At 57.8% G+C, this 22,579-nt stretch overlaps 2 protein-coding genes across 6 annotated transcripts in view; one reads left to right on the top strand and one right to left on the bottom strand.

The window, feature by feature from the left end:
* Positions 1 to 2,059: 2,059 nt before the first annotated feature.
* BRAT1 (BRCA1 associated ATM activator 1) lies at positions 2,060 to 15,991 on the bottom strand. Of its 5 annotated transcripts, none has more exons than XM_034988272.1 (14): positions 15,267 to 15,991; positions 14,876 to 15,019; positions 10,948 to 11,102; positions 8,476 to 8,623; positions 7,645 to 8,017; positions 7,244 to 7,363; positions 6,101 to 6,192; positions 5,310 to 5,428; positions 5,048 to 5,234; positions 4,779 to 4,852; positions 3,811 to 3,913; positions 3,607 to 3,705; positions 3,277 to 3,452; positions 2,060 to 2,950 (listed from the first exon to the last, which is right to left on the bottom strand). In XM_034988272.1, exons 1-14 carry the CDS (start codon positions 15,493 to 15,495, stop codon positions 2,252 to 2,254), a joined length of 2,718 nt encoding a protein of 905 aa, XP_034844163.1. In that variant the 5' UTR covers positions 15,496 to 15,991; the 3' UTR covers positions 2,060 to 2,251. The 5 variants fall into 5 exon arrangements, with proteins under 5 accessions (XP_034844163.1, XP_034844165.1, XP_034844164.1 ...); XM_034988274.1 differs by having other exon boundaries at positions 15,456 to 15,991; XM_034988273.1 differs by lacking the exon at positions 8,476 to 8,623 and having other exon boundaries at positions 7,645 to 7,988.
* A 2,903-nt stretch (positions 15,992 to 18,894) lies between these two features.
* Positions 18,895 to 22,579, top strand: part of IQCE (IQ motif containing E) — a 43,480-nt gene continuing 39,795 nt past the window's right edge. Inside the window, exon 1 of the mRNA XM_034988271.1 lies at positions 18,895 to 19,004. Within this exon, the coding sequence (XP_034844162.1) occupies positions 18,969 to 19,004 (36 nt within the window). The 5' untranslated portion in view covers positions 18,895 to 18,968. The remainder of the gene's footprint in view (positions 19,005 to 22,579) is intronic.

The raw sequence follows: 22,579 nt of genomic DNA, 5'->3' as shown, positions 1-22,579 counted from the left end.
GTGGCCTCAGGAACCCACAAGGGAGGCAGTGGACGCAGGAAAGTGTTATGATGTGTGCAGTGTCCTTGCCCCGTCCCAGGGCGGCTGACCCGTGGGCAGTGGGCGTGCAGGTCCAGGGCTCAGAGAGAAGTCTGGGCAGGAGCGTGAGGGTGGTGTGTGAAGCCAGGGGAAGGAGGTGGGCAGAGCAGGAGAGCAGGGCAATCCACACGAGCTCGGGGGCACAGCAGTTAAAGACGAGGGAGTAAAGCGAGAAGCTAACACGTATCGACTGCCGTCTTTGTGAGCCACAGACCACATCTCCCCGTCAGCTCTCCACTGCCCGGTGCAGCCCACACGGAACTCGGTGGAGGCAGGGGACCCGCCCCGGACACAGCAGCCAGTGAGTGGTGGGGCCAGGACGTGACCGCGGGTGCGGCTGGCAGGCCGAATCCCCTGGGCCTGCACCGGGACAGCCCCAGCGGCTTCCCACAGCAGTTGCCCAGAGCAGGTCTCCCCCCACACACCTCTCTCCCTCCAGAGGTCTCTGCGATGTAGGCAGAGGCTGTGGGGCCTCCACCTCTGCGGGAGAACAGGGCAGGACAGGGTTTATCAGACGCTTTTTCCGCATCTGCTTTTTCTCCGTCAGCCTGTGGACGGGATGGCTGACCCAGCCTTGCACACCCGGGATGAACCCCACTGTGTGGCCGTGTCGCTTTTTCTACTCGCCGGATTCGTCCTTCCAGTGCTTTGACGTCGCCTACCATCTCTGTTCACGGCATCCTGGTCTCTAGCGCTTTCCTGGAGTATCTTTGACGTGGGAGTCCGGGCGACGCCTCACAGAACGAGCACTCTGGAAGAGACGGCAGAGGGCGCTCATTGCCTCCTCGAGCGGCTAGAGTTCACCAGCACACCCATCTGGGCCCCGGGCTCCGTTTCGGAAGTTATGGATTATTGACTCCATTTCGTTAACAGAAACAGGCCTATTGAAACCCTCTATTTCTTCCTGTGTGAGTTTTGGCAGATTGTGTCTTTGAAGGGATGGGCCCATCTCATCTAGGTCCAGTCTGTGGGCCTGAACCTGCTCGCAGGACCCGTTTCATCATTATTCCTGGAGGTTTTCAGTGTCTGTGGGGCCTGTAATGAGCTCCCCACTTTCCTTTCGGGGGTTCATAATTTGTATCCTCTTTTCTGTAGTCAGCTTATCAATCTTACTTACTGATCTCGCCAAAGAATCAGCTTTTGGCTTAGATGATTTTCTCCACTCATTTCCTGTTTTCAATTTCAGTGATCTCGGTTCCAGTTTTTACTATTCTTTTCTTTCTGCCTTAGATTTAATCTGTTCTTTTTCTAGTTATCGAAGGTAGAGCCTGTTGATTTGAGATGTTCCTCATCTCCTAATCTCTGCACTCAACGCTGTACCCTTCCCTCTGAGCACTGCATAATCCCACAAACTTCCATAAATTGTATTTTCACTTTTATTTAGTTAAAAATGTTTCTAAATTTCTCTTGAGATTTCTTCTTTGACCATACCAGCTGCTTCAGAACTCCAGGACACTTACTTGTGGGAGGCAAAGGGGACAACCTCCATTTCACAGATGAGAAAACAGGTTCCAAGAGGGAGCGACGTGCCCAGAGTCCCACGGCCCGGGGACGGCAGAGCTGGCCCTGGTGCAGCCGTGCGGCCGCCTGGGCACTGCCCTGGGCCCCGACTCCCCTCGACGTTACCCCCAGCAGCTCTCCTGCCTGGTCGGCTGAGACAGCAGGCTTTCAGTCACTATGAGTGTATGGTGATCCTGGGGCTTCAGAGGCTGGAGACCTGGCCTTGGTCCGACCCGGGGTCACCATCACCAGGGGCTACAATCCAGGGCCACTCTCCAGCCCAAGCTCCTCTCTCTCTGACGTCTGGGCATCCCGGGGGCACAGTGGGTCGAGACCCCCCCCAACACATACCCGCAAAGCACGTGGCTGTCCAGCAGAGAAATCCCTCCTCAGATGCTTCTCCAAAGCCCCACTGGGCCCGGGACCTACCCCCGCGGCAGTGAGAACACAGGTTAACTCAGCGGCACTGCCAAACGCCATTTATTTTGAGTAAAAATAATCTTTCATCTTACATCAAGACGGACTCGTCAACCTGGTTGGTCCCACCTGGTCCCGGTCTCCCCAAAAGGTCCCTCGTGTTGCCCGGCCGGCCAGAGCTCTCAGGACAACAGGGTCCCAAGGCAGGGATGTGGCACAGGGCAGGGGGGCCCGGGCACGTCGCCAGTGGGCTGCCTCAGTAGCAGTCGGCCTCGTTCTCCCCCAGGACGCCCACCGTGGCCAGCATGTCCTGCAGGAGCGACTGAGGGCTCTTCTCCACATGGTCGCTGCTCTCGGCCAGAGCCCCCCGAAGGCCCTCCAGGTCCAGAGACCTCAGCACGGCCAGCACGACCTCGGGCTCCAGGTCCCCCAGGGGCTGGGCCTGATCGCCCGCCTGCCACCTCTGCAGGGCGGCCTCCACGGAGGCCACATCGGGGCTGCTCTGGGACTCCTGCAGGCCGCTGGAGGAAGCCGTCTTAGCCCTCAGGAAGAGGAGAAGATCACAGGACTTCTGAGCCACGGGTCGGTCACAGTCAAACAAGGCACGAAAGGCGAAGTCAAAGAGCCGCACTCGGCAGAGCGGCTGCAGGGCCTGGGCCAGCGGGCCGACGGGGGCCTCCACGGGCGGGGTCACAGCATGGGGACAGTGGGAACGGGGCTGGCCCAGCGTCTGCTCCAGGAACACCAGCGCCAGCTCCAGGCCCTGGGCCCGGACCTCCCAGTCTAGATCCTGGCTGGCTACCTGGAGCACCCCAGCCACAAACTGTTCCGTGTCCCCTGCCACGTCGGCATGGCTGTCCCTCAGCCACTGGGTGAAGACCTGCATGACGGCCCTCCGCGGGAATCCCTCCGAGTCTGTGGAGAGGATGTGCAGAAGTTCCACGAGCAGGCTCTTCTGGAGGACAGAGAGAGAGGCGGTGGGAGGCGAGAGGGGCAGGCAGGGCTGACGGGCACAGAACCCCCGCCCCAAAGAGAATCCCCTGCCACGCAGGTCTGGGGCAAAACCTGCTTTTCCCCTCAGCCCTCCATTTGCTCATGCATCAAACAGGGGTGACCACATCCAAATGACAGGGGTGCTTGGAAGAAGAGCCAGGGATTCAGGGAACGTCCCTGACAGAACCCTGGCCCCAGACTGCCTGACCCTGGGTGGCCAACCCACTAGGCCCTGGGCATCTAGACGACCGCCAGGTGTGGGCTACCTGGGGCCCCACCAGCTCCTACCTGCTGGCCCCCTTGGTGCTCAGGGCTGGCGGGGGGGACACACAACCCCTGGCTGGAGAGCTGCCCCATGGCAGTCACTGCGCTGGCACGGACATAACTCTCAGGATCTCGTAGGAGCTGCTCGGTGAGCTTGGGCACCTCCGAAGCGAGGAGCGCGTGTCTGAAGCCGGCCTGCCCTGGGGGTCCAAGCGGCCACAACCGGCTGTGACCAAGGCCGGAGCCCGCAGCCTCCTCCCTCACTTCTCCAAGCAGCCTTGGCGGTCTGCTTCCCAAAGCCACCAAGAGACAACCGGTGTGCCGAGGCCAGGCCCCCTCCCGCCCAGCACTCACCTCCCCAGTGTCTGGTCATCTGGGTCAGAAACTCGAGGCTGGAGTCCCTCACCTCCCAGCAGGGGCTGCAAAGACGCTTCTGCAGCACAGGGAGCAGGTCTGGGGCAGGAGGGGCAGCTCAGAGGAGCCCAGGCCAGGCCCGCCCTGCTCCCAACTGCTCACCCCTGTGACTCCCTCGGTTTAGCTGGGAAGGGCCCGGATTACCTCTCAGGAACAGCAGGGCGTGGGGATCCAGATCCCAGCAGCCGGGGGTCTTGGGTGAGCTCAGAAGCCACCTGAATGTGGCCTGGAAGGCCTTCTTCAGAACCTGGAGCAGGCAAAGCAGGGCTGCAGGGCCAGGAGCAGTGAGGGGGAGCTGGCCTGCCTGCCCCTGTCCGCCACCCGGTGCTCCTGTCCCTGCTCTCTGTGACACAGATGGGGCCCCGGGGGCAGGGAGCAAGCAGCCCCAGGTTTCGTTTTTGGGAGGCAGAAGCACCAGGCAGCGGCAGAGCTGACATCCCGGGTCACGAGACAGGAGAAGGGGACAGCTCCCGTCAGGACCCCCACCACTGGACACTCTCCAGGCCCCCTTTCCTCAAAGGCACGGGAAGCCACCAGGCCTGCTGTGCCAACCTCTAACCGCCTGCTCGATGGCAGGGGGCGTTCACCCTGCACCCACCAGAGCCCAGCCACCACGCGGCCATGACGAGGAGCATGTTTGCAGAAAACGCTGACGAGGAGTTTGGATCCCAAATGCAGGGCCCATGGGCCTCCACTCCCCACTCTCCTAGAGAATTCCCTGCTCTCCATGGCTCAGCTCCCCTGGCGCTCAGGCCTCACCACCACTAGGCCCTGGGTCAAACCCCAAGCCGCCGCCTGCCCCTCACTGTAGGAAGAGAGTCTGGGGGCGCCTGGGTGGCTCGGTCGGCTAAGCATCTGACTCTTGGTTTCGGCGCAGGCCATGATCTCAGGGTCGTGATGGAGCCCCCTGCATCGGGCTCTGCGCTCAGCACAGAGTCTGCTTGAAATTCTCTCCCTCCACCTCTGCCCTCCCCCTGCTCTCTATCGAAATAAATCTAAAAAAAAAGAAGCAACTCTGGTCCTGCAGAAGACCCTGTTCTAGAGGCCTGCAGGGTCTTCCCCACACGTCTCCCCCCTCCTCCCCTCCCTCCCCCTGCACCCCGTGCCTGTACCGTGGGGCTGGAGTCTGGGCTCCTGAGATACTCCAGAAGGACGGCGAACACCTGCGTCACCAGCTCTCGGGGGCCTGAGACAGACATGGAGGAAGCACCCAGCCTTCCCCTCCAGGGGCCTCCCCAGCACAAGAGTGCGTCAATCCAAGGAAAGCAGGGGACGGAACGCACCGGCCAGCCGAGTCCCAGCCCCGCCCCAGAGAGGACGCGCAGAGGACGGCGGCCCCAGCGCAGCAGGCGAGCGGGGCTTGCGGGGCCCTCTGCCTTACCTGTCCCGTCCGACAGCGCCCCCAGGAAATCGAGGGCCGCCCGCTGGACCCGCACGCAGCCCAGCAGGAGCGTGCAGAGGTGGCGCCCCATGTCGCAGGCCGGCCTTGCTGAGCCCCCGCACAGCTGCAGCAGGGTCACCGCGGCCCCCAGCAGGAGCGCCTGAGGCCAGGGGCAGGGGCGCTGGGGCTGGGGGAGAGGGGGCGGTCAGCGCAGGCCCCAGGTCCCCCTGCCGCTGCGGACTCGGGCCCGGGCCACACTCACCAGGGGCAGCAGCAGCTCCAGGTGGGCCAGGCTCCGGCAGAGGAGCCCCACGCAGGCCGCCTTGGAGGGGAGGGGCGTGCCCGCCGTCATGGAGTCGCCCACGGTACCGTCCGGCACACCTGCAGGCCGAGCCAGAGGCCGCGCCCAGTCAGCGGGTGCCTCCCGCACACCGCACGCTGGACACCAGGACCAGAGGCTCCCAGCGGGTGACGCACCCACGGTGACACGGCTGGCCAGAGCTGGGCTCTCTGAACCTGTCTGCGGGGCTCCTGAGCCGTGGAGCCCAGCTCTCCCCACAGCCCGTTCCTGGGCCGGTCCCGCTGCTCAGGACACTGGTCCCTACGCTCAACACGGGGCTACTAGGTACACGTGGGTCCCCTTCGCTAATCCTCGGCACACCGCGAGGTTGAAGCAAGATGAGTCACAGCAGGGGAGGCCAACCCCCCCATCACCCTGGTCACAGAATCTAGACGCATCCAGGGGGACAGCCGGTGTGCCTGTTCTGGGTCGGGAACCACCATGTGGTGCAGGCCCACGTAACCACCCAGCTACTGGGGCCACCTGGATGATGCCCACTGGGGGTGATGCTGCCCCATTCATCTCATGGTAGGGACACAAGATGAGGAGCAGTCAGGCCTGTGACAACAGCCCCCACCCAGGCCCCTGCACTCTCAGCGGGGGCGGCGAGCTGGGTACCCTGCTGCCCACTGACCTGCCCCAACACCGAGGGCATGCCCCGGACCCCAGTGGCCTGCCCTCCTGCACCCGCCCACCCTTAGGAAGCAGCATACCAGAGGGTCCGGGGTCCTGAGCCATGGCTTTAAGGACACAGGCCAGAGGCTGGAGGAGGACAGCAAAGGCCTGGGCCCTCAGTGCCTGCGGACTAAGCACAGAGGACATAGTGAGTGCCGCTTCCCGACCCTGGGCTGAGCCGGCTGACCCCCTAACATCCCCAGCAAGTCTGGGGCAAAAAGGCCAGTGTTGGTGATCCAGACATCCTCTTAAGAAACAACTTCCTTGCAAGCACTGTGACCAGCACTCAGGCCACCATCATGCAGGCCGCCAGCAGGGGACTCCACGGAAGTTGCTAGAAAGCACCTCCCCAGGCCCCAGGAACAGCCCCTCGAAGGATGGGCCACACCTGCTCCAATGGACAGTGCCTGCTGAGGGCCAGGGGGATGGGAGGCCCACCTCCTGGGAGCGTTCCTGAGGCTTCATCTCCTGTGTTCTTGGGCTCAGGGTCAGATGGGAGGCTAAGCTAGCACAGAATTCTCCCTCCAGGCCGGCTGCCCGGCCCTCCCCCGTCAGACCACTACCTCTCCCTGAACATCTGGAGAGCCTGGAGCCCAGAGCCAGGCTTGCACTGTACCCCCAGCCCCCCTCTGGGGAGTGGGTCCTATGGCGACTTTCACCCCCAACCTGGGTCAACATGACCATGTCTCATCTGCCCAGAACCCTGGAAAGACGCCCTCGTTCTTCCCATCTTTTTGGACCCATGCATCCTTCCCTCTCCCTGCGGGAAGCTATCTGGCCACTCCTGCCTACTAGGCCCCCCTCTATCATCCCAGGGCCCCTAGAATCCACCCCAGTGATGTGCATACTAAGGCCACTGGGGAGGAGGGAAGAGGGCAGCTGAGTGAGTGGATCCTGGGTACAAATCTAGCCCTGCTCTGAGCGAAGCAGCCCCGAGTCTGTTTTCTCTTTGGGGAGCCTACAAAGCTTTTGTTTGAAAATGTTATTCTGTCTCTACAGCACGTGGAAGCCACAGCCTCCAGCAAGGCCTTGGCAATAACCGGAGTATGGCCCAGCCACATCCCTGATGGCCGCCCCGACTCTTCTCTGGTTTCAGGAGCTCCCCGAAAGCTCCCTGACCATGAGGGCCATGCCCAAGACCTCTCTGCCTGTCCTCACAGGACATAAGCCCCAATCCTTACCAGTCCTGCAGTTTCAGGATCCCTAACGCCAACGGCCCTGCTTGGGTGGGGCTCAGATGGCTCAGAGTCTGAGCCAGAGTCTCCCATAGGCCGCAGCTGGAAGAACTCAGCCCAGGAGAGCTGCAGAGAAGCCCAGAAAGAAAGTCAGTTCTCTGTCCTGCCCACCAAAGCCCGTGTAGTGCCCGAATGCCACAGCCCTGGACTGGGTATGTCCCACTGAGACGGAGTCCTTCCTAGGCGTGTGGGCTTTCAGACCCCCTCTGGCATTCCCCTGCCCCTGGCGGTGCCCTGGGGGAGCCCACGAGATGTGGCCCCAGATCTAACAGCTACCTTAAGACTTCCCAAGGGAAACAGCACCCCCAACTCCTGCCCACTCCCGGCTGCACCCCAGAGGAACTAACCGGGCCACGCTGAGGAGAAGATCCACGAGCGAGTGTGCAGCTGGGATGGGGTCTTTCTCCAGCAGACCAGCCACGAGCGGACTCAGCTGCACCCACAGAACTTGTGTCCAAGGGTCGTGGCAGTGCCCGAATGTGGTGGTCAGGACATTTAGAGCCTGTGTGATCTGTGGGGTAGCCGTGGCACGCAGGGACTCTTCGATGTGACCCACGATCTTCTGGGCACACGCCGGCCAATCACCAGCCTGCAGGCTGGGGGGCCCCCCGGCTGGGCCTTGCATAGACAAGCCCAGGATGTGCACCAGGAGCTGCCCGGCTGCCGAGGCCACAAACAGGCTGGAATCTTCCTGCAGGGAGAAGATGGTGTCAACGGCACCTGGGGTAGGGGACAGGGCAGGGAGAGAAGAAAACGGGCTTCAGCTGGGACAGAATCCGAGGGAGAGGGCAGAGATGCTAAAACCACTGAGCGGCTCTCATGGCCAGACTTCGGAGCGGGCGCCGCTAGGGCCCCCGCCTCCCCTCTGTTCAGAGGTTGGGCAATCCGCATGGGAAAGCTCCAAGGGCGGCAGCGTTAGACCCTTGCAAGAAGGCTTCTGATCCTAATTAATTTCAAAGTCACCCCCACTGCTGGATCTGCCCTGTGAGCCAAGGACACTGCAGTGACCTCCAGCCCCGCCCCACCCTGCTCCCCCATGTGCTCCTCACAGCAGCCCCGTGACGTTACACCCACTTTCAGACGCGCAGACATGGCTAGCAAGGTGCCATGATGTCCCTGGCGTCCCCACAGATGCGGCAAGGCCACAGGCCGAGGGCGCAGCAGGCAGGGGCACTCACCGCAGTGGGCCAGGAAGTGCAGGGCACTGGGGTGCTGTGCCAGGGAGCGGAGACCCTGGATCCAGCCGCTGCGCACGGCGGGGGAGGTCCAGGCGGCTCCTCCTAGGGGTCCTGCCTCCCCAAAGAGCTTGGGCAGCAACTCCCCCTGCTGGGAAGCAGAGAAGGAAGTGTGAGCTGGGCCGGTTCCCAGGAGACGGGCGGATCAGAAACGGTTTTTCTGTTGTTCAAGCGTTAAGGCACTTCTCTGGGACTTTCTCACTCGCTGCCAACACGAGGAGCCCACAGGCAGCTGCGCTTCTGGGAAGTGCCAGGTGACAACCAGTGCCGGCCCCAGAGGCCCCTGGCACGGCCACGTCTGCCTGCCAGGGGGCACCTTTGGGAGAAGAACTGGGTTTTAAATAAAAGTTCATCAATCCCGTTAGTTGTTTACTTCAGAAATCCTCCCCCAAAACAGTACCAGGAGTTTCACCCCCAAAAGTCTGCCTCTGACCAGGACATTGTGCTCCAGGACCCTGATGGTCTCCACAGCCTACTGAACTGAGCTGGGCCTGTGGGGTCCACCAGGGCACCCACCCTCCTCCGGGTATCCCCCACTCTGGACACCCCAGCACAGCTGTGTCCGGCCACCCTACTCCTCGCACCTGTTCGAACGCTTTACAACCCGGCTGCGGGCCCCCCACCCCAGCCGGCAGTGGCTAACTCCCCACTCAAGCTCCACCGGCTTAGGGACACCCACGGTCCGATCGTGCCTTGTCCTACGCTTCCTGCCGAGGTGTAAGATTCTCGTTCACGACTGGGTTTCAACACGGCGTGTGGGAAACCCGACGCTGCCTCTTACCGAGGTTGCTGCAGCTGGTGCGGCCATCGCTCCGGGCCCATCTGCGCCGCAGCAAGGGCAGTCAGAGCCTATGTCGTGCCCCGGCCAGGCCACGGGGCATCCTGTTCGGCTACAGCCCGACCCTCAAGGGGCAAGGGGCCCCTCCGATCGTCTCAGACTCCAGGACCAGGGACAGCGAGACCTCGGAGACAGACTCCGACTGCTCAGGATAGGAGTCTAAGTCTGCAGCGGCTACCGGCCCCTGAAGGGTGCCCCTGCCGGAGGCTCACAAGGAAGGCCCCCTGTGGGAGCCGCTGTCACCGAAGGGGGACCCTCCTGAAGTGAAAGCCCCTCGCCAACAGGGCAGGGACAGAGGCTCAGCCCCTGCCTTGCTCAGTCCATCTGCACGTCCCCTGCCTAGACACTGAGGCTGCAGGACAGCTGTGCCTGAGGGGCCCGTGGTGCTGGGAGACCTCCCAGGAGTCTGTGCAGGGGTAGCTGGGAAGGGAACAGGAGGCCACCTAGCGCTGCGGGCCCCGGGGAGGGGACAACAGGGGAGGGGAGAGCAGCCCCTCTTTGCAGCTAAGAGCCCATCCCTGGCCCGGGCCCCTGGGCCCTGCAGGCAGCCAGCGGCAGACTCTTGCAGGTCTAGTGTGAGCGCTGCCACTTCTGCGGGCCTCCTACGTTAGGCCTCCCCTGTTTCCTCATCTGCGAAATGAAGACCGCTGGTCTGCTGACTGGCCACGGCCGCCAGAATAAAATCAAAGTGATTCTGCAAACCCTGAAGAGCTTTACAAACCGCAAGGTACCATGGGTACCCGGGCATGAGTATGTGTATCACGTGAGAACAGCAAGCACAAACTTAGGCCCCAAAACACACTTTGGTGTAGCGAGCTGCCAGAGAACATCCTGGAAAGTCGGTCCACGGCAAGCTGTGCTGGGCTGCGCCTCTGGGCATGTGCACTGCCGGACTGAGGAGCGTCCATGAACAGCATTCCGAAGCTCCTGAGAGGACACATCCCTCCCCACTACTGTCCTCTCTTCAAGTGACTGCATCACAGCATGGCCTTCCCAGGGCCCTGCGCACACTGGGTCTGAGACGATGTGCCTTCCCGAGAGCTGGTGAGGCTCCGAGAGGTGCCAAGAGATGCCATCGCAGGGCCAGACATGCTCCCATCGGGCATCGCCTAACCAACCCAGCTGTGCCCGTGCATGGGTATGCAAAGCTGTAAGACGCACGGCTCTGGGGGGCTCTCCAAGCTCCATGCCTTAGTACTACGGAGAAATTCTCGAGTCACTCATTCATTCATCCAACAGGACCGACTGTGAAACCAACGGTCTTGCTTAACCCTTATGACGGTTCCATGTGACACACACAACTCTCCTGTCACAGGGAGAAACCAAGGCTCGGAGGGCTGAGTCAACCCCAGCTCTGATTCCAAAAATCTGACCCTTTTACTCCAACATCATTCCTGGCCAGTTTTTCACAGAAGGATCAGGCTCAGGAATAAAAAGCTGGTGGTACAAGTCACGACACGGGGCAGCGCATTTCAGAGACCGAGGGGCCACGGAGGCCGCCACTGTCTTGTGCATCTGCAGAGAAGTGAGCCATGTACTTCTCGGCGGGGCACTCAGGTGGGAGGACCCAGGCTCACCTGAAGATACTGGAAGCAATCTTCCTGGGCTGCCAGCACCCCCGTGAGGCGAAGTGAGAAGGAGAGGACTCTGGAACTCAGGTCCTGGGGTTTCAGCATGTGGCACAGCAGCTCCACCAGGCAAGGGTTCTCCTGCAACAACAGGAGACTGGACCCTGGGGGCAGGCCCAGACAGGGAGGGGGGTCACTGGGGCACAGTGATGCAGCTTGCCCTAAAAGACCATTCTTTTTTGTTTTTAAAGATTTATTTATTTATTTATTTGAGAGAGAGACACAGCGCATGCATACACCTGCATGCATGGCTGGGGGGAGGAGCAGAGGGAGAGAGAGAAGGCCAAGCACACTCCCCTCTGAGCATGGAGCCTAACTGCTTGATCCCATGACCCTGAGATCATGACCTGAACCAAAATGAAGAGTCAGGCGCTTAACGAACTATACCACCCAGGTGCTCCCCCCCTTCAAGTTTTATTTATTTAAGTCATCTCTACACTCAACATGGGGCTCGAACTCACAACCCTGAAATCAAGAGTCGCACACTCTTCCAACTGAGCCAGCCAGGCCTCCCCCTAAAGGACCATTCTTCTGGCAATTCCCAGACCTCTTTCTCTCCCACTGTTAAATTTAGCAATCTCACTGGAAGAAAATATTTGCAACAACCACAACAAAGGAGTCACGACCTGAACTCAATGGGAGGGCACAAAACGGCATCACCTCCACATCAGGTAAAGGTCAGGACAGGAAACACAAGGGCCCAGCAAACGGGAAAAGGCCTTCTGTTGCTGCTGACTACAACAAAAGAAATGCGAATTAAAGCAGGAGACCACTTAACCTCTCAAGTGGATGCTTTTTCTTACACTGAGAATACTACACGCAAGGAAGTAGAACGGAACAGCCATCCTTTTCCAGACGTGGTACCGGAGATGTCTATACTCTGCAACGCCAGAGTTCAAAGGCACCCAGGTGGGCAAAGGGAAATGCGGGGCACAGGCTGGGAGAGTTTCCCGTTGAGAGGCCCTTGTGGATACAACCACCAACAGATGTGGTTCAGTGAGAAGGAAAAAGAACAGCATGAAGAAGAGAGAAGCATGAATCTGAGAAACCAAGAAACACGTCGGTGAATCTAAAAAAGCACCAACTTTAAAAATTAAACAAGTTTTGATGGGTTTTAAAACAAGAGGGGCGCCTCGGTGGCTCAGACGGTTAAGCGTCTGCCTTCGGCCCAGGTCATGATCTCCAGGTCCTGGGATCGAGCCCTATGTCGGGCTCCTGGCTCAGTGGGGAGTCTGCTTCTCCTTCTCCCTGCTTGTGCTCTTTGTATCTCTCTGTCTCAAATGAATAAATAAAAATCTTAAAAAAAAAAAAAAAAAAAACAGATACAATCAAAATTCTAGACAACAATAACATGAAAATTGTGCTGGGCTGGAGTTAAAGTGCCATGAGATCCTCCTGCTGGTGGAACGGATAGAGATCCTAGTTAACTTTTGACTTTTTTTTTTAACTTTGACTTTTAAAATCCAGTTTGTGTTGAGGTAACCACTAAAGAACATAAGTGGAATGCATAACTTCAAAACCAGAAAAGGAAAAAATTTTAGAAACAAAAGCTTTATCAATCCAATGGAGGGCAGAAAAGGAGGAAAAAGGAACAAAGACAAGGCATGGGAAGTTCTGAAAAAAATACTAAAGAACATAGGTTCGAATAGAACGGTAAGCTCGACAGATAGTCTGTTCGAGAGTTGCTCATATTAAATTGAGAACAAGCCAGAACTGAGGAAGCAGGACGGCACAGAAGGGCTGGGAGCACAGCGGTGAGGGTGCAGCACGCAGCTTCCCGCCTTTGAAGAGCGGCTGCAGCAAGAGGAACAGCCGACAACAGACTTGAAAGCAAAAAGCATCACTGGTGCTTTCGGAAGAAAGTCGCTGTGCAAAGGTGGAACGGTCTACGCCTACACGTACCTAACTAGCTTCGAGATTTGTAAATGAAAACACAAAACGGAACTTCAAAGAAAAATTGCTGAATCCACAATCCCAGGGTAGGGTCTTCCCATCTCAGAAACAATCCAGCAAACCGATGAGTAAGGACACCGCGGGCCTGCACTGTGCAGAGCGCTGCGGCCGACGGAATACAGGCTGGCCGGGGGACAGGTGAACTGCGGGCGGCACCCCGCTTCCTTTACAGGGAGGACCACGCTGCAAAATCACACTGTGGCATGCTTGTACTGCCCTGTGTGTGAACTCACTGAAAACCAACCAATTGTACACTTCGGGTCAATTCCCTGGTATGTACATTATGTCTCAAAGAAACCTGTCTAAAAGTAATTTTTAAAAATTTGACTACAAACCAGGCCACAACTGAGGACTCTACAAATACCAGAAACGCAGCAGGTATTAACACCTACAGCACATCTGTAAAAATTGCACACTCTGCCACAGTAAAAACCTTGACGGATACAAGGAAATCAAAATATACATATTCTCTAAATCCGATAAAACAAGTTAAAATCAATGATGATAAGACACGAAAACCCTACATTGTGAATCTAAAAGATACCCCTCTAAATCGCTTGTGTGTGAAGGAGAAAAAATCACAATGAAGAGTATGAAATATCTGAAAACAAATGACAAAAGTACCTCAAAGTAAAACGTGCAGGACACAGCTTCCAGAGAAGTGTGCAGCCTACTTGTGTGTATTAAAGAGAGACTAAGATGTTCAACTCAAAGGAGAGGAAAAGAGCAGGATAAACCAAATGAACTAACAGCAGAAATTAATGACATGGGCTCTATCCTAAGGTCACTACCAGCCAAGAGATCGATTGTCTACGTGAAAAGACTTACATAGGAAGCCAACGCTATTTATACTAAGGAACGTCAGAAACACAGACGTCTAATAATACAGGTGTGATTACATAAATTACAGTCCATTCACACAGCACAGAATCGATAAAATCAACATATCCAACAGAGAAAACTCCCACCATAATAATAACAAAGAAAAAGCAAGACACCATGATATATTTATGGTGTGACTTCATCTTTGTAAGACAAATGCAGCTCTGGGGCGCCTGAGTGGCTCAGTCAGTTAATCGTCTGACTCTTGATTTCAGCTCAGGTCATGATCTGAGGGTTGTGGGATCAAGCCCCTAGTGGGGCTCCACGCTCAGTGGGGAGTCTGCTCAGATTCTCTCCGCCCCTCCCCCCACTTGCACCAGTGTCCCCCCCAATAAATAAAATTTAAAAAAAGAAAGAAAAACGGGGGCGCCTGGGTGGCTCAGATGGTTAGGCGTCTGCCTTCGGCTCAGGCCATGATCCCAGGGTCCTGGGATCGAGTCCCGCATCGGGCTCCCTGCTCTGCGGGGAGCCTGCTTCTCCCTCTGCCTCTGCCTCTCTCTCTGTCTCTCATGAATAAATAAATAAAATCTTTAAAAAAAAGAAAGAAAGAAAGAAAGAAAAACGCAGCTTTATGATGTGTTAGGAAAAAGGGCTGAGAAGAAATTAAAAAGTTGATGGTGGTTTAATTCTCCTCTTTACTCCTTTGTGTTGTTCAAGATTTATCTAAAGAATACGTATTAGTTTCATAATAACAAAAAGTGATTTCTTGAAACATATTAGTTTCACAATAACAAAAAGTGATTTCTTGAAACAAATGAATAAATGCAACAGTAACAGCAAAATAAGTTCCTCTACAGCCATCCAGTGTGAACTGAACAAAAGGAGGCCTGAATCAGGGCTGGGAGCAGATAAGAACTTCAGGATCAAGCTCTCCCCTTGCTCATTCCTCAGGCTTGAGCTTGATGTGTTCCCAACTAGCCAGGGGGACTCTCTAGGACGTGAAGGAAAGGAACCAGGGGGTCACCCCTTCCCCCGGCACAGGGGAGTCCCGCGCACCCTCTGGCCTCCGGAAGACAGTCAGCAGCAGCACCCTCCCCCTTACCAGCTTCAGTTACTGTTTTAAACCAGTCCAGCAACTTCTCCAAACAGGTGTCATCTGCCACGGGCTGCCTGGGGTCCGCCAGAACAGCACAGAGAGCCGGGAGGAGTTGGGAGCACTCTGGGTCCATGGTGAGGCCGGAGATTCCTGCAAAGAAAACGCGAGGGCCAGGTGCCACCCACCCTGGCCACAGGCAGCCCCCGTGTCTGCGCGGGCCAGGCGCTGAAAGACCGCATGCCAGGGTGGACGCAAAACCTCAGCCTGGGTGGCGCCGGGAGGTGGTCAGGGGCAAGCAAGGCCCCGAGTTCGGCTCTCCCGGGCTGGAAAGGGGCCTCCGGAGCTCGGAGCCTGCCCACCCTGAACTCCGGTGGGAGGGGAGCAGCTTGATGCTCACCCGACGGCGCGTGGGCCAGGCGGGGGTATGTGCGCGCGTCCCGGCGCCAGGCACGCGCACGGGGGCCGAGCGCCTCTCCCGCGGTCAGTGCGTCTGCACCCCACAACCTCGCAGCTAGCAGCGCGGGGAGGGGGAGGGGGAGGGGGGCGCTCCCTCCACTCTCAGTCCCTCCCGGGCCGGGACGCGCACCTGCGAGTCCTGCCGAGGGGGCCGGGAGCCCCTCGGTCATGCAGTCAGGGCGCGCGCTCTCGGGAGGCTGCGGTGGGCAGGGACTCTGTCGCGGTCGGGAGCGGGTCCGCCTGTCCGTCCCCGGCGAGGCCAGCTCCCTGGGGAGGGAGCCCTCGCTGAGGGGGCGGCCGAAGAACCCAGCGAAGGCACGAGGCGGCGGCTGCCGTCCAACCGGCCCCAGGCTGCCCCGGACCCCCGGTCCTCGGCCCGCACTCCTCCCGGCCCGCTCCCCGAGCGCGCGGCTCGCCTGCGGCGCGTCCCTCGGCCGCCGCAGGCCCCGCCCCGGACCGCGCCACTTGCCGAGCCCGGCGGGGACGCGCACAGGGACGGCGGCCGCGGGAAACCCTCAAAGTGCCCGGAAGGCCTCTCTGGGAGCCCCGGGCCCCGCACTTGGGGACCGAGCTCAAGCTGAGGGGCGCTGAGACAGGCCGGCGCCAAACCGGTGGCACCGGCCCGTCACCCTCACAGGGACGCCGGTGGGACGCGCCCGAGGGCCCAGCGGGCATTGCGCCCAGAAGGCGGGGCTTCTCCGGAGGAAGGGGCGGGGCCGAGGCCGGAAAAGGCGTGGCTTCGAGAGCTTCGGGGACAGAGTGTGCGGGTGGGCAGGTGGGCGGGGTGCCCGACGGGGAAGGGGCGTGCTCATCTTTAAGGTTGAGTCCCTGGTCCTTCGGCCTCAAAACTGGGTCCTCAGGGCCCGTCAGCTGTGTGCCAGAGTTCTCAAAGCCAGTGGACAAAAACAAGCCTCATCTTGGGGCGCCTGGGTAGCTCAGTCGGTCAAGCCCCTGACTCTTGATCTGACTCTTGATCTCAGGGTTGTGAGTTCAAGTCCTGTGTTGGGCTCCAACAACACCAACAACAGCAACAAAACAAGCCTCATCTTCCCATAGCGTCAGTGTTTCAGCAAGATTTGGGGGGAACCACCAGGTACATATTAGGATATAGAAAGCAGAATCCTTAGGGGTACTAAGCTAAAAAAGAACTTTAAGGGGCACCTGGGTGGCGCAGTCCATTAAGCCTCTGCCTTTGGCTCAGGTCATGATCCCAGCGTCCTGGGATGGGGTCCTGCATCGGGCTCTCTGCTCAGTGGGGAGCCTGCTTCTCCCTGTCCCTCTGCCTGTGCTCTGCCTACTGTGTGTTCTGTCAAATGAATAAATAAAATCTTAAAAAAAAAAGAACTTTAAAAAACATTGACCTTGATGGGTGACCACTCAGGACACCCCGCCCCTTAGAACTACTTGGGTGAAAAGGTTTAAACTGCACAGTTCTCTCCCCTGAATTGTGATCCCTCATTGTAAAAATGGGGATACTAGTATTTGTGTAGTTGAGCAGTTGTGGGGGAAAAACATCTTCTAGTAGCACTGTGCTGAGTGCTTCACTTAATATAAGCCCAGGTGATTTGCCACCACTTCGAGGAGGGTGGGTATTATTACCATCCCCTCAGATGAATAAACTTAAGCGTAGAGAGGCCAACTCCTAAGGTCGTGGAGCTAGTGGGCTGGCATGGCCTGGATCTGAACCCAGGCAGTCTGGCTCTACAGTTGGATACTATACAGGTCCACCGTTTCATAACTGAAACTTTTGAAGACACCTGGTTCAGAAAATGTAATTGTTCACACTTTAGAGAAGTTACATGGTACATATACGCTGTATGTGAGATTATGATCCCAGCAGGATCTGATGCCGCACACCATAATCCAATGCATTAAAAGTTCCCTGGTGAGACTCATTAATATACACTCCAAGTGGAATACAGAAGCATTGCACATAGCCTCAGCTCAGACTTTTGTTGGCAAATGAGTTGAGGTCAGAACAGGTTTGGCCAACAAAAAAATTTTGAAAGGCTTTCAGAAGTTTTTAGAATTCAGAAGAGCAGGGCGCCTGGGTGGCTCAGTTGGTTAAGCGACTGCCTTCGGCTCAGGTCATGATCCGGGAGTCCTGGGATCGAGTCCCACATCGGGCTCCCGGCTCGGCGGGGAGCCTGCTTCTCCTTCTGACCCTCTCCCCTCTCATGCTGTTTCTCTCTCTCTCTCTCTCTCTCAAATAAATAAATAAATAAATAAATAAATAAATAAAATCTTTAAAAAAAAAGAATTCAGAAGAGCAGATAAAAAGTCATGAACATGTACTGTCTCTATAACTAAATGAGAAAAAGTAAGTGAAGCAACACAAACAGAAGAGCAGGGGCATTGCGGAGCCCCAGGAGTGGAGTAAGAGGTACAAGTGCATAGGTAGGTTAGCTAGCAAAAGCTCTTGTCCACCTTGTGGGCAATACCTCGAGGAAATAAATGGGAGTCCTTAAGATAATCAGCTCCGTTTCTCCTGCAACAGCCTCTGAACCACCTTGTGGCTCACCCTCTTTGTTGTGCAGGTGAGGATGCAGAAGACAAGAGGGCCATGAACCTGTAGTAGGTGTTGGTGCCAGAACTAAGAGCAGTAATAACCTGTCAGGCATTTCTGCCACACCACAGTACAGTGGTGTGGGGATTCATTCATTCACCCCATCAAACGAAGTCTGTCACATTGCACTCATTCTGGAACAGGCAATTAAGCACTTTACAGATATTGACTCATTTGAGCCTCGCAACACTTTTCTCCACTTTGTATTTGAGGAAACAGTGGCACAGAGAAGTTACATGACTCCTTGGACGCCAAATATATATTAATTGAGCACCTGCCTGAGCCAGACCCTTCCAAGGGATGGAGGTATGGCTGTGAACTAAACAAAGCTCCCGCCCCAGAGAGCTTACATTCTAGACATGGAATGCTTTTGTGGATAATGTCACGTGGCTGGAAAAAAAACAAAAACAAAAACAGGGTGAGAGGACAGAGTAGGTGCCCTTGGAGACCTGTATGAAGGAGCAAGAGCACATCCTACTTGCCAATAATAATTTAAATAAGCTTTGGAGCCCAGTGCTCCTAAAGATCTTCATGATACACACTGAGTGCAGTGCAAACTCATTATTTTTTATTGTCCTGGGGCTACATCAGAACCCAAGAGCCTAAGATAGAGGCCCGGGAGGATAACTTTCTGAATGCCAGGTGTCCAGAACGAGCAGCCTGGGACACGCACAAGCCCCTTGTGCCTTCCAGCGTTAACCTAACAAATACTAGCATCCTGCTCTGGTGACTAGCGCACCAGCTTATCGAGGAGCCTCCACGAGAGAAGGCGGGGGCGCACTCCAGAACCGTTCAGCGCGACCCGCAACGGTCCAGCGGGGCCCGGCTCTCCGCCCCCTCCGGGCGCGCTGCGGGTCGGCCCGCGGGTTTCTCCGCGCACGCGCACGGTCGGCCGGACGCGCCGGCGCCGGCCACATCCGGGGCTCCGCAGGCGGCGCGGTTGCCATGGCAGCGGGGTCGCGGCCGGCGCGCGGGCTGGCAGGCCCGGAGGCTGCGGGCGGCCGGGCGGCCGGCGGAGCCGCACAGCCCGACTGCCGCGCCCGCAGCGCCGAGGGGCGGCCGGGCAGCGCCGCCGCCATGTCGCTGGGCACCGCGGAGCCGGCCTCGGAGACGGTAAGCGCGGGGGGCCTCCTCGTTGCCTTCAACTCGGCGACTCGCGGGGCCGGGCGCGGCCGGAGGAAGGGGAGCAGGCCGGCGGCCGCCGGGTGACAGCTACCATTATTGTTACCGCATAAGAGCGGCCATCGGGCCCCCGCCCTCGTGCAGCGGCCGGGCCTCGCCGCCCCCCACCCGGCCTCCGGCCGCCCCTGGACCCCGCCCGGCCTTGCACAGGCCGCCGCTTCCAGGAAGCCCTCCCGGACGCTGCGCGCTCGCCGCGCGGCGCCTGCGAGGCCCCGGCCTGTGCCGAGCCTGCGACCGCGGTCCGCGGGGCAACGGAGCCTGCTGCGTAAGTGCCCGCCCACCCGTGCCTCTGGGGCGGGGGGCAGCGGCCGGGGCGGCCGGCCCGAGCCATCCGGATGTGCGGGGGGTGGGGGGGGGGAAGCCCCGGCCCCCGGCCCCTGGGAACAGCGCCCGGCCCAGCGCCGGTTGGAGAAGGCTTCCCGGAGGAGGTGCCTCCAAGCTGCCTCCCTCGGGTGAGGGCAAGCGTGCTGTCAGCTCGTGCCTTTTCCGAGTGTTTGTGGCGCCCCTGCTCTTCGCTGGAGGTGTCAGCGTGGATTAATGAGCGGCATTCCGGTGGGGGGAGAACGAGGCAGTAAACCGCACTAACATGGCCTGTGCAGAACGTGGAACAGGCGCATGTGGCCGCGATGGGTTGCAGAGGGCTGCTTTAGGCTGCGTGCCCTAGGCAGGTGCCCAGGACGCCCTGGATGTCCCTGACCAGAAGGAGGTCTGAGTGCAGAGGGGCCAGCAAGCACTAAGGTCCTGGGGTGGGAAGGTGGGATGTGTTCCAGGGCCTGAAAGAAAGCTTGCTGGGACCTCGTGGGGGGAAGGCGGGAGCGGGCCTGACAGTGGACAGCCTCTCAGGCCGTACAGGGAGTTTGGACTTTATTTCCCGGACTGTGAGAAGCTTTTGGAGAGTCCCAGACAGAGGGCATTTTGCTCACTTGGCCTCCTTCTCACGGAGAAGGCTGTGCTGGGCAGGGCTACACAGAGCTCAACCAGGGCAGAGCGTCCCTCAAGGCACCAAGTCCTGCCTCACCTGGAAGGCCGGCCCACCTACCCGGGACTCACTCACTGCTCCTTCACCTTTAGAAAGTGACTTCTTAGGTCGTGGTTGTGAAAATCGTGAGCACTAGAGAAAATGTAGAAAGTCAATTTACCCGTGATCTAACCACCCGTGATCTAACAAGATCACCTTAATGTTCAGTGTATTTCCTTTCGATCTTTTCTCAATGCATCTCTTCCCACGCAGTGTTTAAAAAAAATTAAGATCATATTTAAATTGTTTTGTGACCTTTACCATTTAATTTGTTATTAACATTTTTCCTACAGCCACACGTTTTCAAGAGCATGATTTAAAAAGTCTGAGCTGTGGCTACCCCTACTTTATCCACTTCCCGGCTTTCCCTCTCTCGTTGGCACTTTTTCTCTACTAGGAACAGTGTGGCTGTAAACATTCTTACACGCTTAGCATTTGTTAAGCCCTTTCCACGTGAGGCTCTGAGGACACGAAACCAGGTAAGCCCCAGTGCCTTGGTCTCAAGGGACTCCGTCGTGGAGGAACTGGTGCAAAGCTCTCTCAGCACTTAGGAGACTGTCCGCCCTTGGTCCAGGCTAACCTGTGGCTTTCTGTTGAGCTTGGATCTGTTTGAAATTAGATAAGAACCTCTTGAGAGCAGGCACTGTGCAGTCTGTCCGTTCCCCCAAGTGGACTGCAGCTGCCTCTGGGCTGGCTGATGAACTTCTCAGAGCTCTTACTCTGTGCCAGGGGGCTCACCGCGTGGTGGCTGTATACATGGAGCCTGAGTGGGACCACGTGGCTGTATACAGAGCCACAGGGGTGACCTGGAGCCTGAGTGGAACCACCAGTGATTTAAGAGTCAACACTTGTGAAAGGGCTCAGAGATTCTAGAATAAGACAGTAAGAGCATGTATTAGGCATTCACTACATGTAAGGTTCTGCGTCACGTGCTTTACTACTGACCCCCCCCCCCCCGACCTCTTGTCCAGCCCCTGTGCCCTGCTGCCTCCCGATCCTCCTGCAGCCTCACCGCAGCACGGCTTGAACAGATTTATGACGGCTGCTCTGAAGACCTTGTCTGCGAAGTCCATCATCCGGGCCCTTCAAAAGCTTCTGTTTCCGCTTTTTCCCCTTCTATCACTCACACTTTCCTGTTTCTCTCTGTGTCTCTTAGTTTCCTGTGGGAAGCTAGACATTTAGGTAGAATGTTACAGCAACTCTAGGTATTGATCCCTCCTCCCCATGGGACTGATGCGGTTTGCTTGGTGGTTCATCTCTTTGCTGAGTGACTTGACTGGACTGACCCTGCAGTTGATCTCCCCACACTGTGCAGCCTCTGATTCCCTGCTCAGATTCTTTCTTGTTTGCATCTTCCAGCCTAACTACCTAGGGGTCACCCTTGAGTCAGCAGAAGCCACTTTCTGCTCAGACATTATAGGTAAGCCCCTTGGCCTGTCAGATCTTTGCCCTTTACCACTGCATGTACGTGTATGTGCGGGCACGTGCGAGTTTGGTGTGTGTGCATGCATGAATGCACATGTGCGTGTGTGGTGCGTGTGCACACGCGTGTGCATCCGTGGTGTGCGTGCGTGTGTGGTGGGTGTGCGTGCGTGTGCGTGCACACACATGTGCATCCATGGTGTGCGTGCGTGTGCAGTGTGTGCGTCTGTGGTGTGTGGCCTGGAGGCTGCAGTCACATGGCGGGAGTTTACGGTTTTGCCCACTGGCAGCCAAGGACTAGCAGCTTGGGTCTCTCCTCTCCATCTCCCGAGAGGGCAACTGAGCCGTGCACATGGCCCCCCAGACTTCAGGGACGTGTGATTTTACCTTTAAGCCTGGCTTCCTGGGAGCTGCTCTTGCATCGGAGTTTCTTGTTGAACCAGTGTTTGGTTCAAGGTTGTGCTAAGGCCCCTAGCGCCCGTGAGCTTGTGCCCTTTGATTGATCTAGGCGCGGTGTGGAGAATGTTTCCAAGTCCACCCTGAGCCTGCTCCTGGTGGGTGCAGTCTGATGCTTGCAGGCAGCCTCCCTGAGCCTCGGACTTGACCGTGACCCCAGGAAGGCTCTCCCGGGCCTGTTAGAGCTCCTCTTGCTCTGCTGGTTAGCCTTCTGCTGCAACGATCACAGAGCTGGGAGGGCTTTATAATTGCTCCCCACCACGTCACCGTGGTCTTCGACTTGGCACTGGAATCAGGGAGGCATGGGGATGCCCCATACCCGCGACAAATAAAGCCAGTCCCCTTGGGCTCAACTGTTGGCCTGCCTCTTCCTCCGGGAAGGACCTCTGTGCAGCAGGGATGGCCGTTTGTCCCTCCTGGAGTGACACCCCTACTCCAGGAGGGGGCACTGGCCTTCTGGGCTGGACCTTCCCTGCGTGGAACCTCTGCCCTACAAGCAAGCCAGCGTCGGGGCGTCCGGGACCCAGATTTCCTAGCCTGCCTACTTACACCCTACTTCTCAGAACCGCCCCCCACCATTCCCCACCATCCTGCCTGCACCCTCCTAGAG

The sequence above is a fragment of the Mirounga leonina genome, unplaced genomic scaffold (genome assembly GCF_011800145.1).
Source record: "Mirounga leonina isolate KUSES-001 unplaced genomic scaffold, KU_Mleo_1.0 Mir_454, whole genome shotgun sequence".
NCBI lineage: Eukaryota > Metazoa > Chordata > Mammalia > Carnivora > Phocidae > Mirounga > Mirounga leonina.
Note: the sequence above shows the minus strand (reverse complement) of the source record. Positions and strands in the feature narration are given on the sequence as shown.

What these genes read in the sequence shown, in the direction of transcription:
- BRAT1 (XM_034988272.1), bottom strand. Translation starts at nt 15,495, where the DNA reads ATGACCGAGGGGCTCCCGGCCCCCTCGGCAGGACTCGCAGGTGCGCGT. An exon ending in CTTCTCCTCAGCGTGGCCCG is followed by an intron (nt 7,364 to 7,644) that starts GTTAGTTCCTCT and finishes GCTTCTCTGCAG; the next exon opens with CTCTCCTGGGCTGAGTTCTT. An exon ending in AGCACCAAGGGGGCCAGCAG is followed by an intron (nt 2,951 to 3,276) that starts GTAGGAGCTGGT and finishes TCTGTCCTCCAG; the next exon opens with AAGAGCCTGCTCGTGGAACT.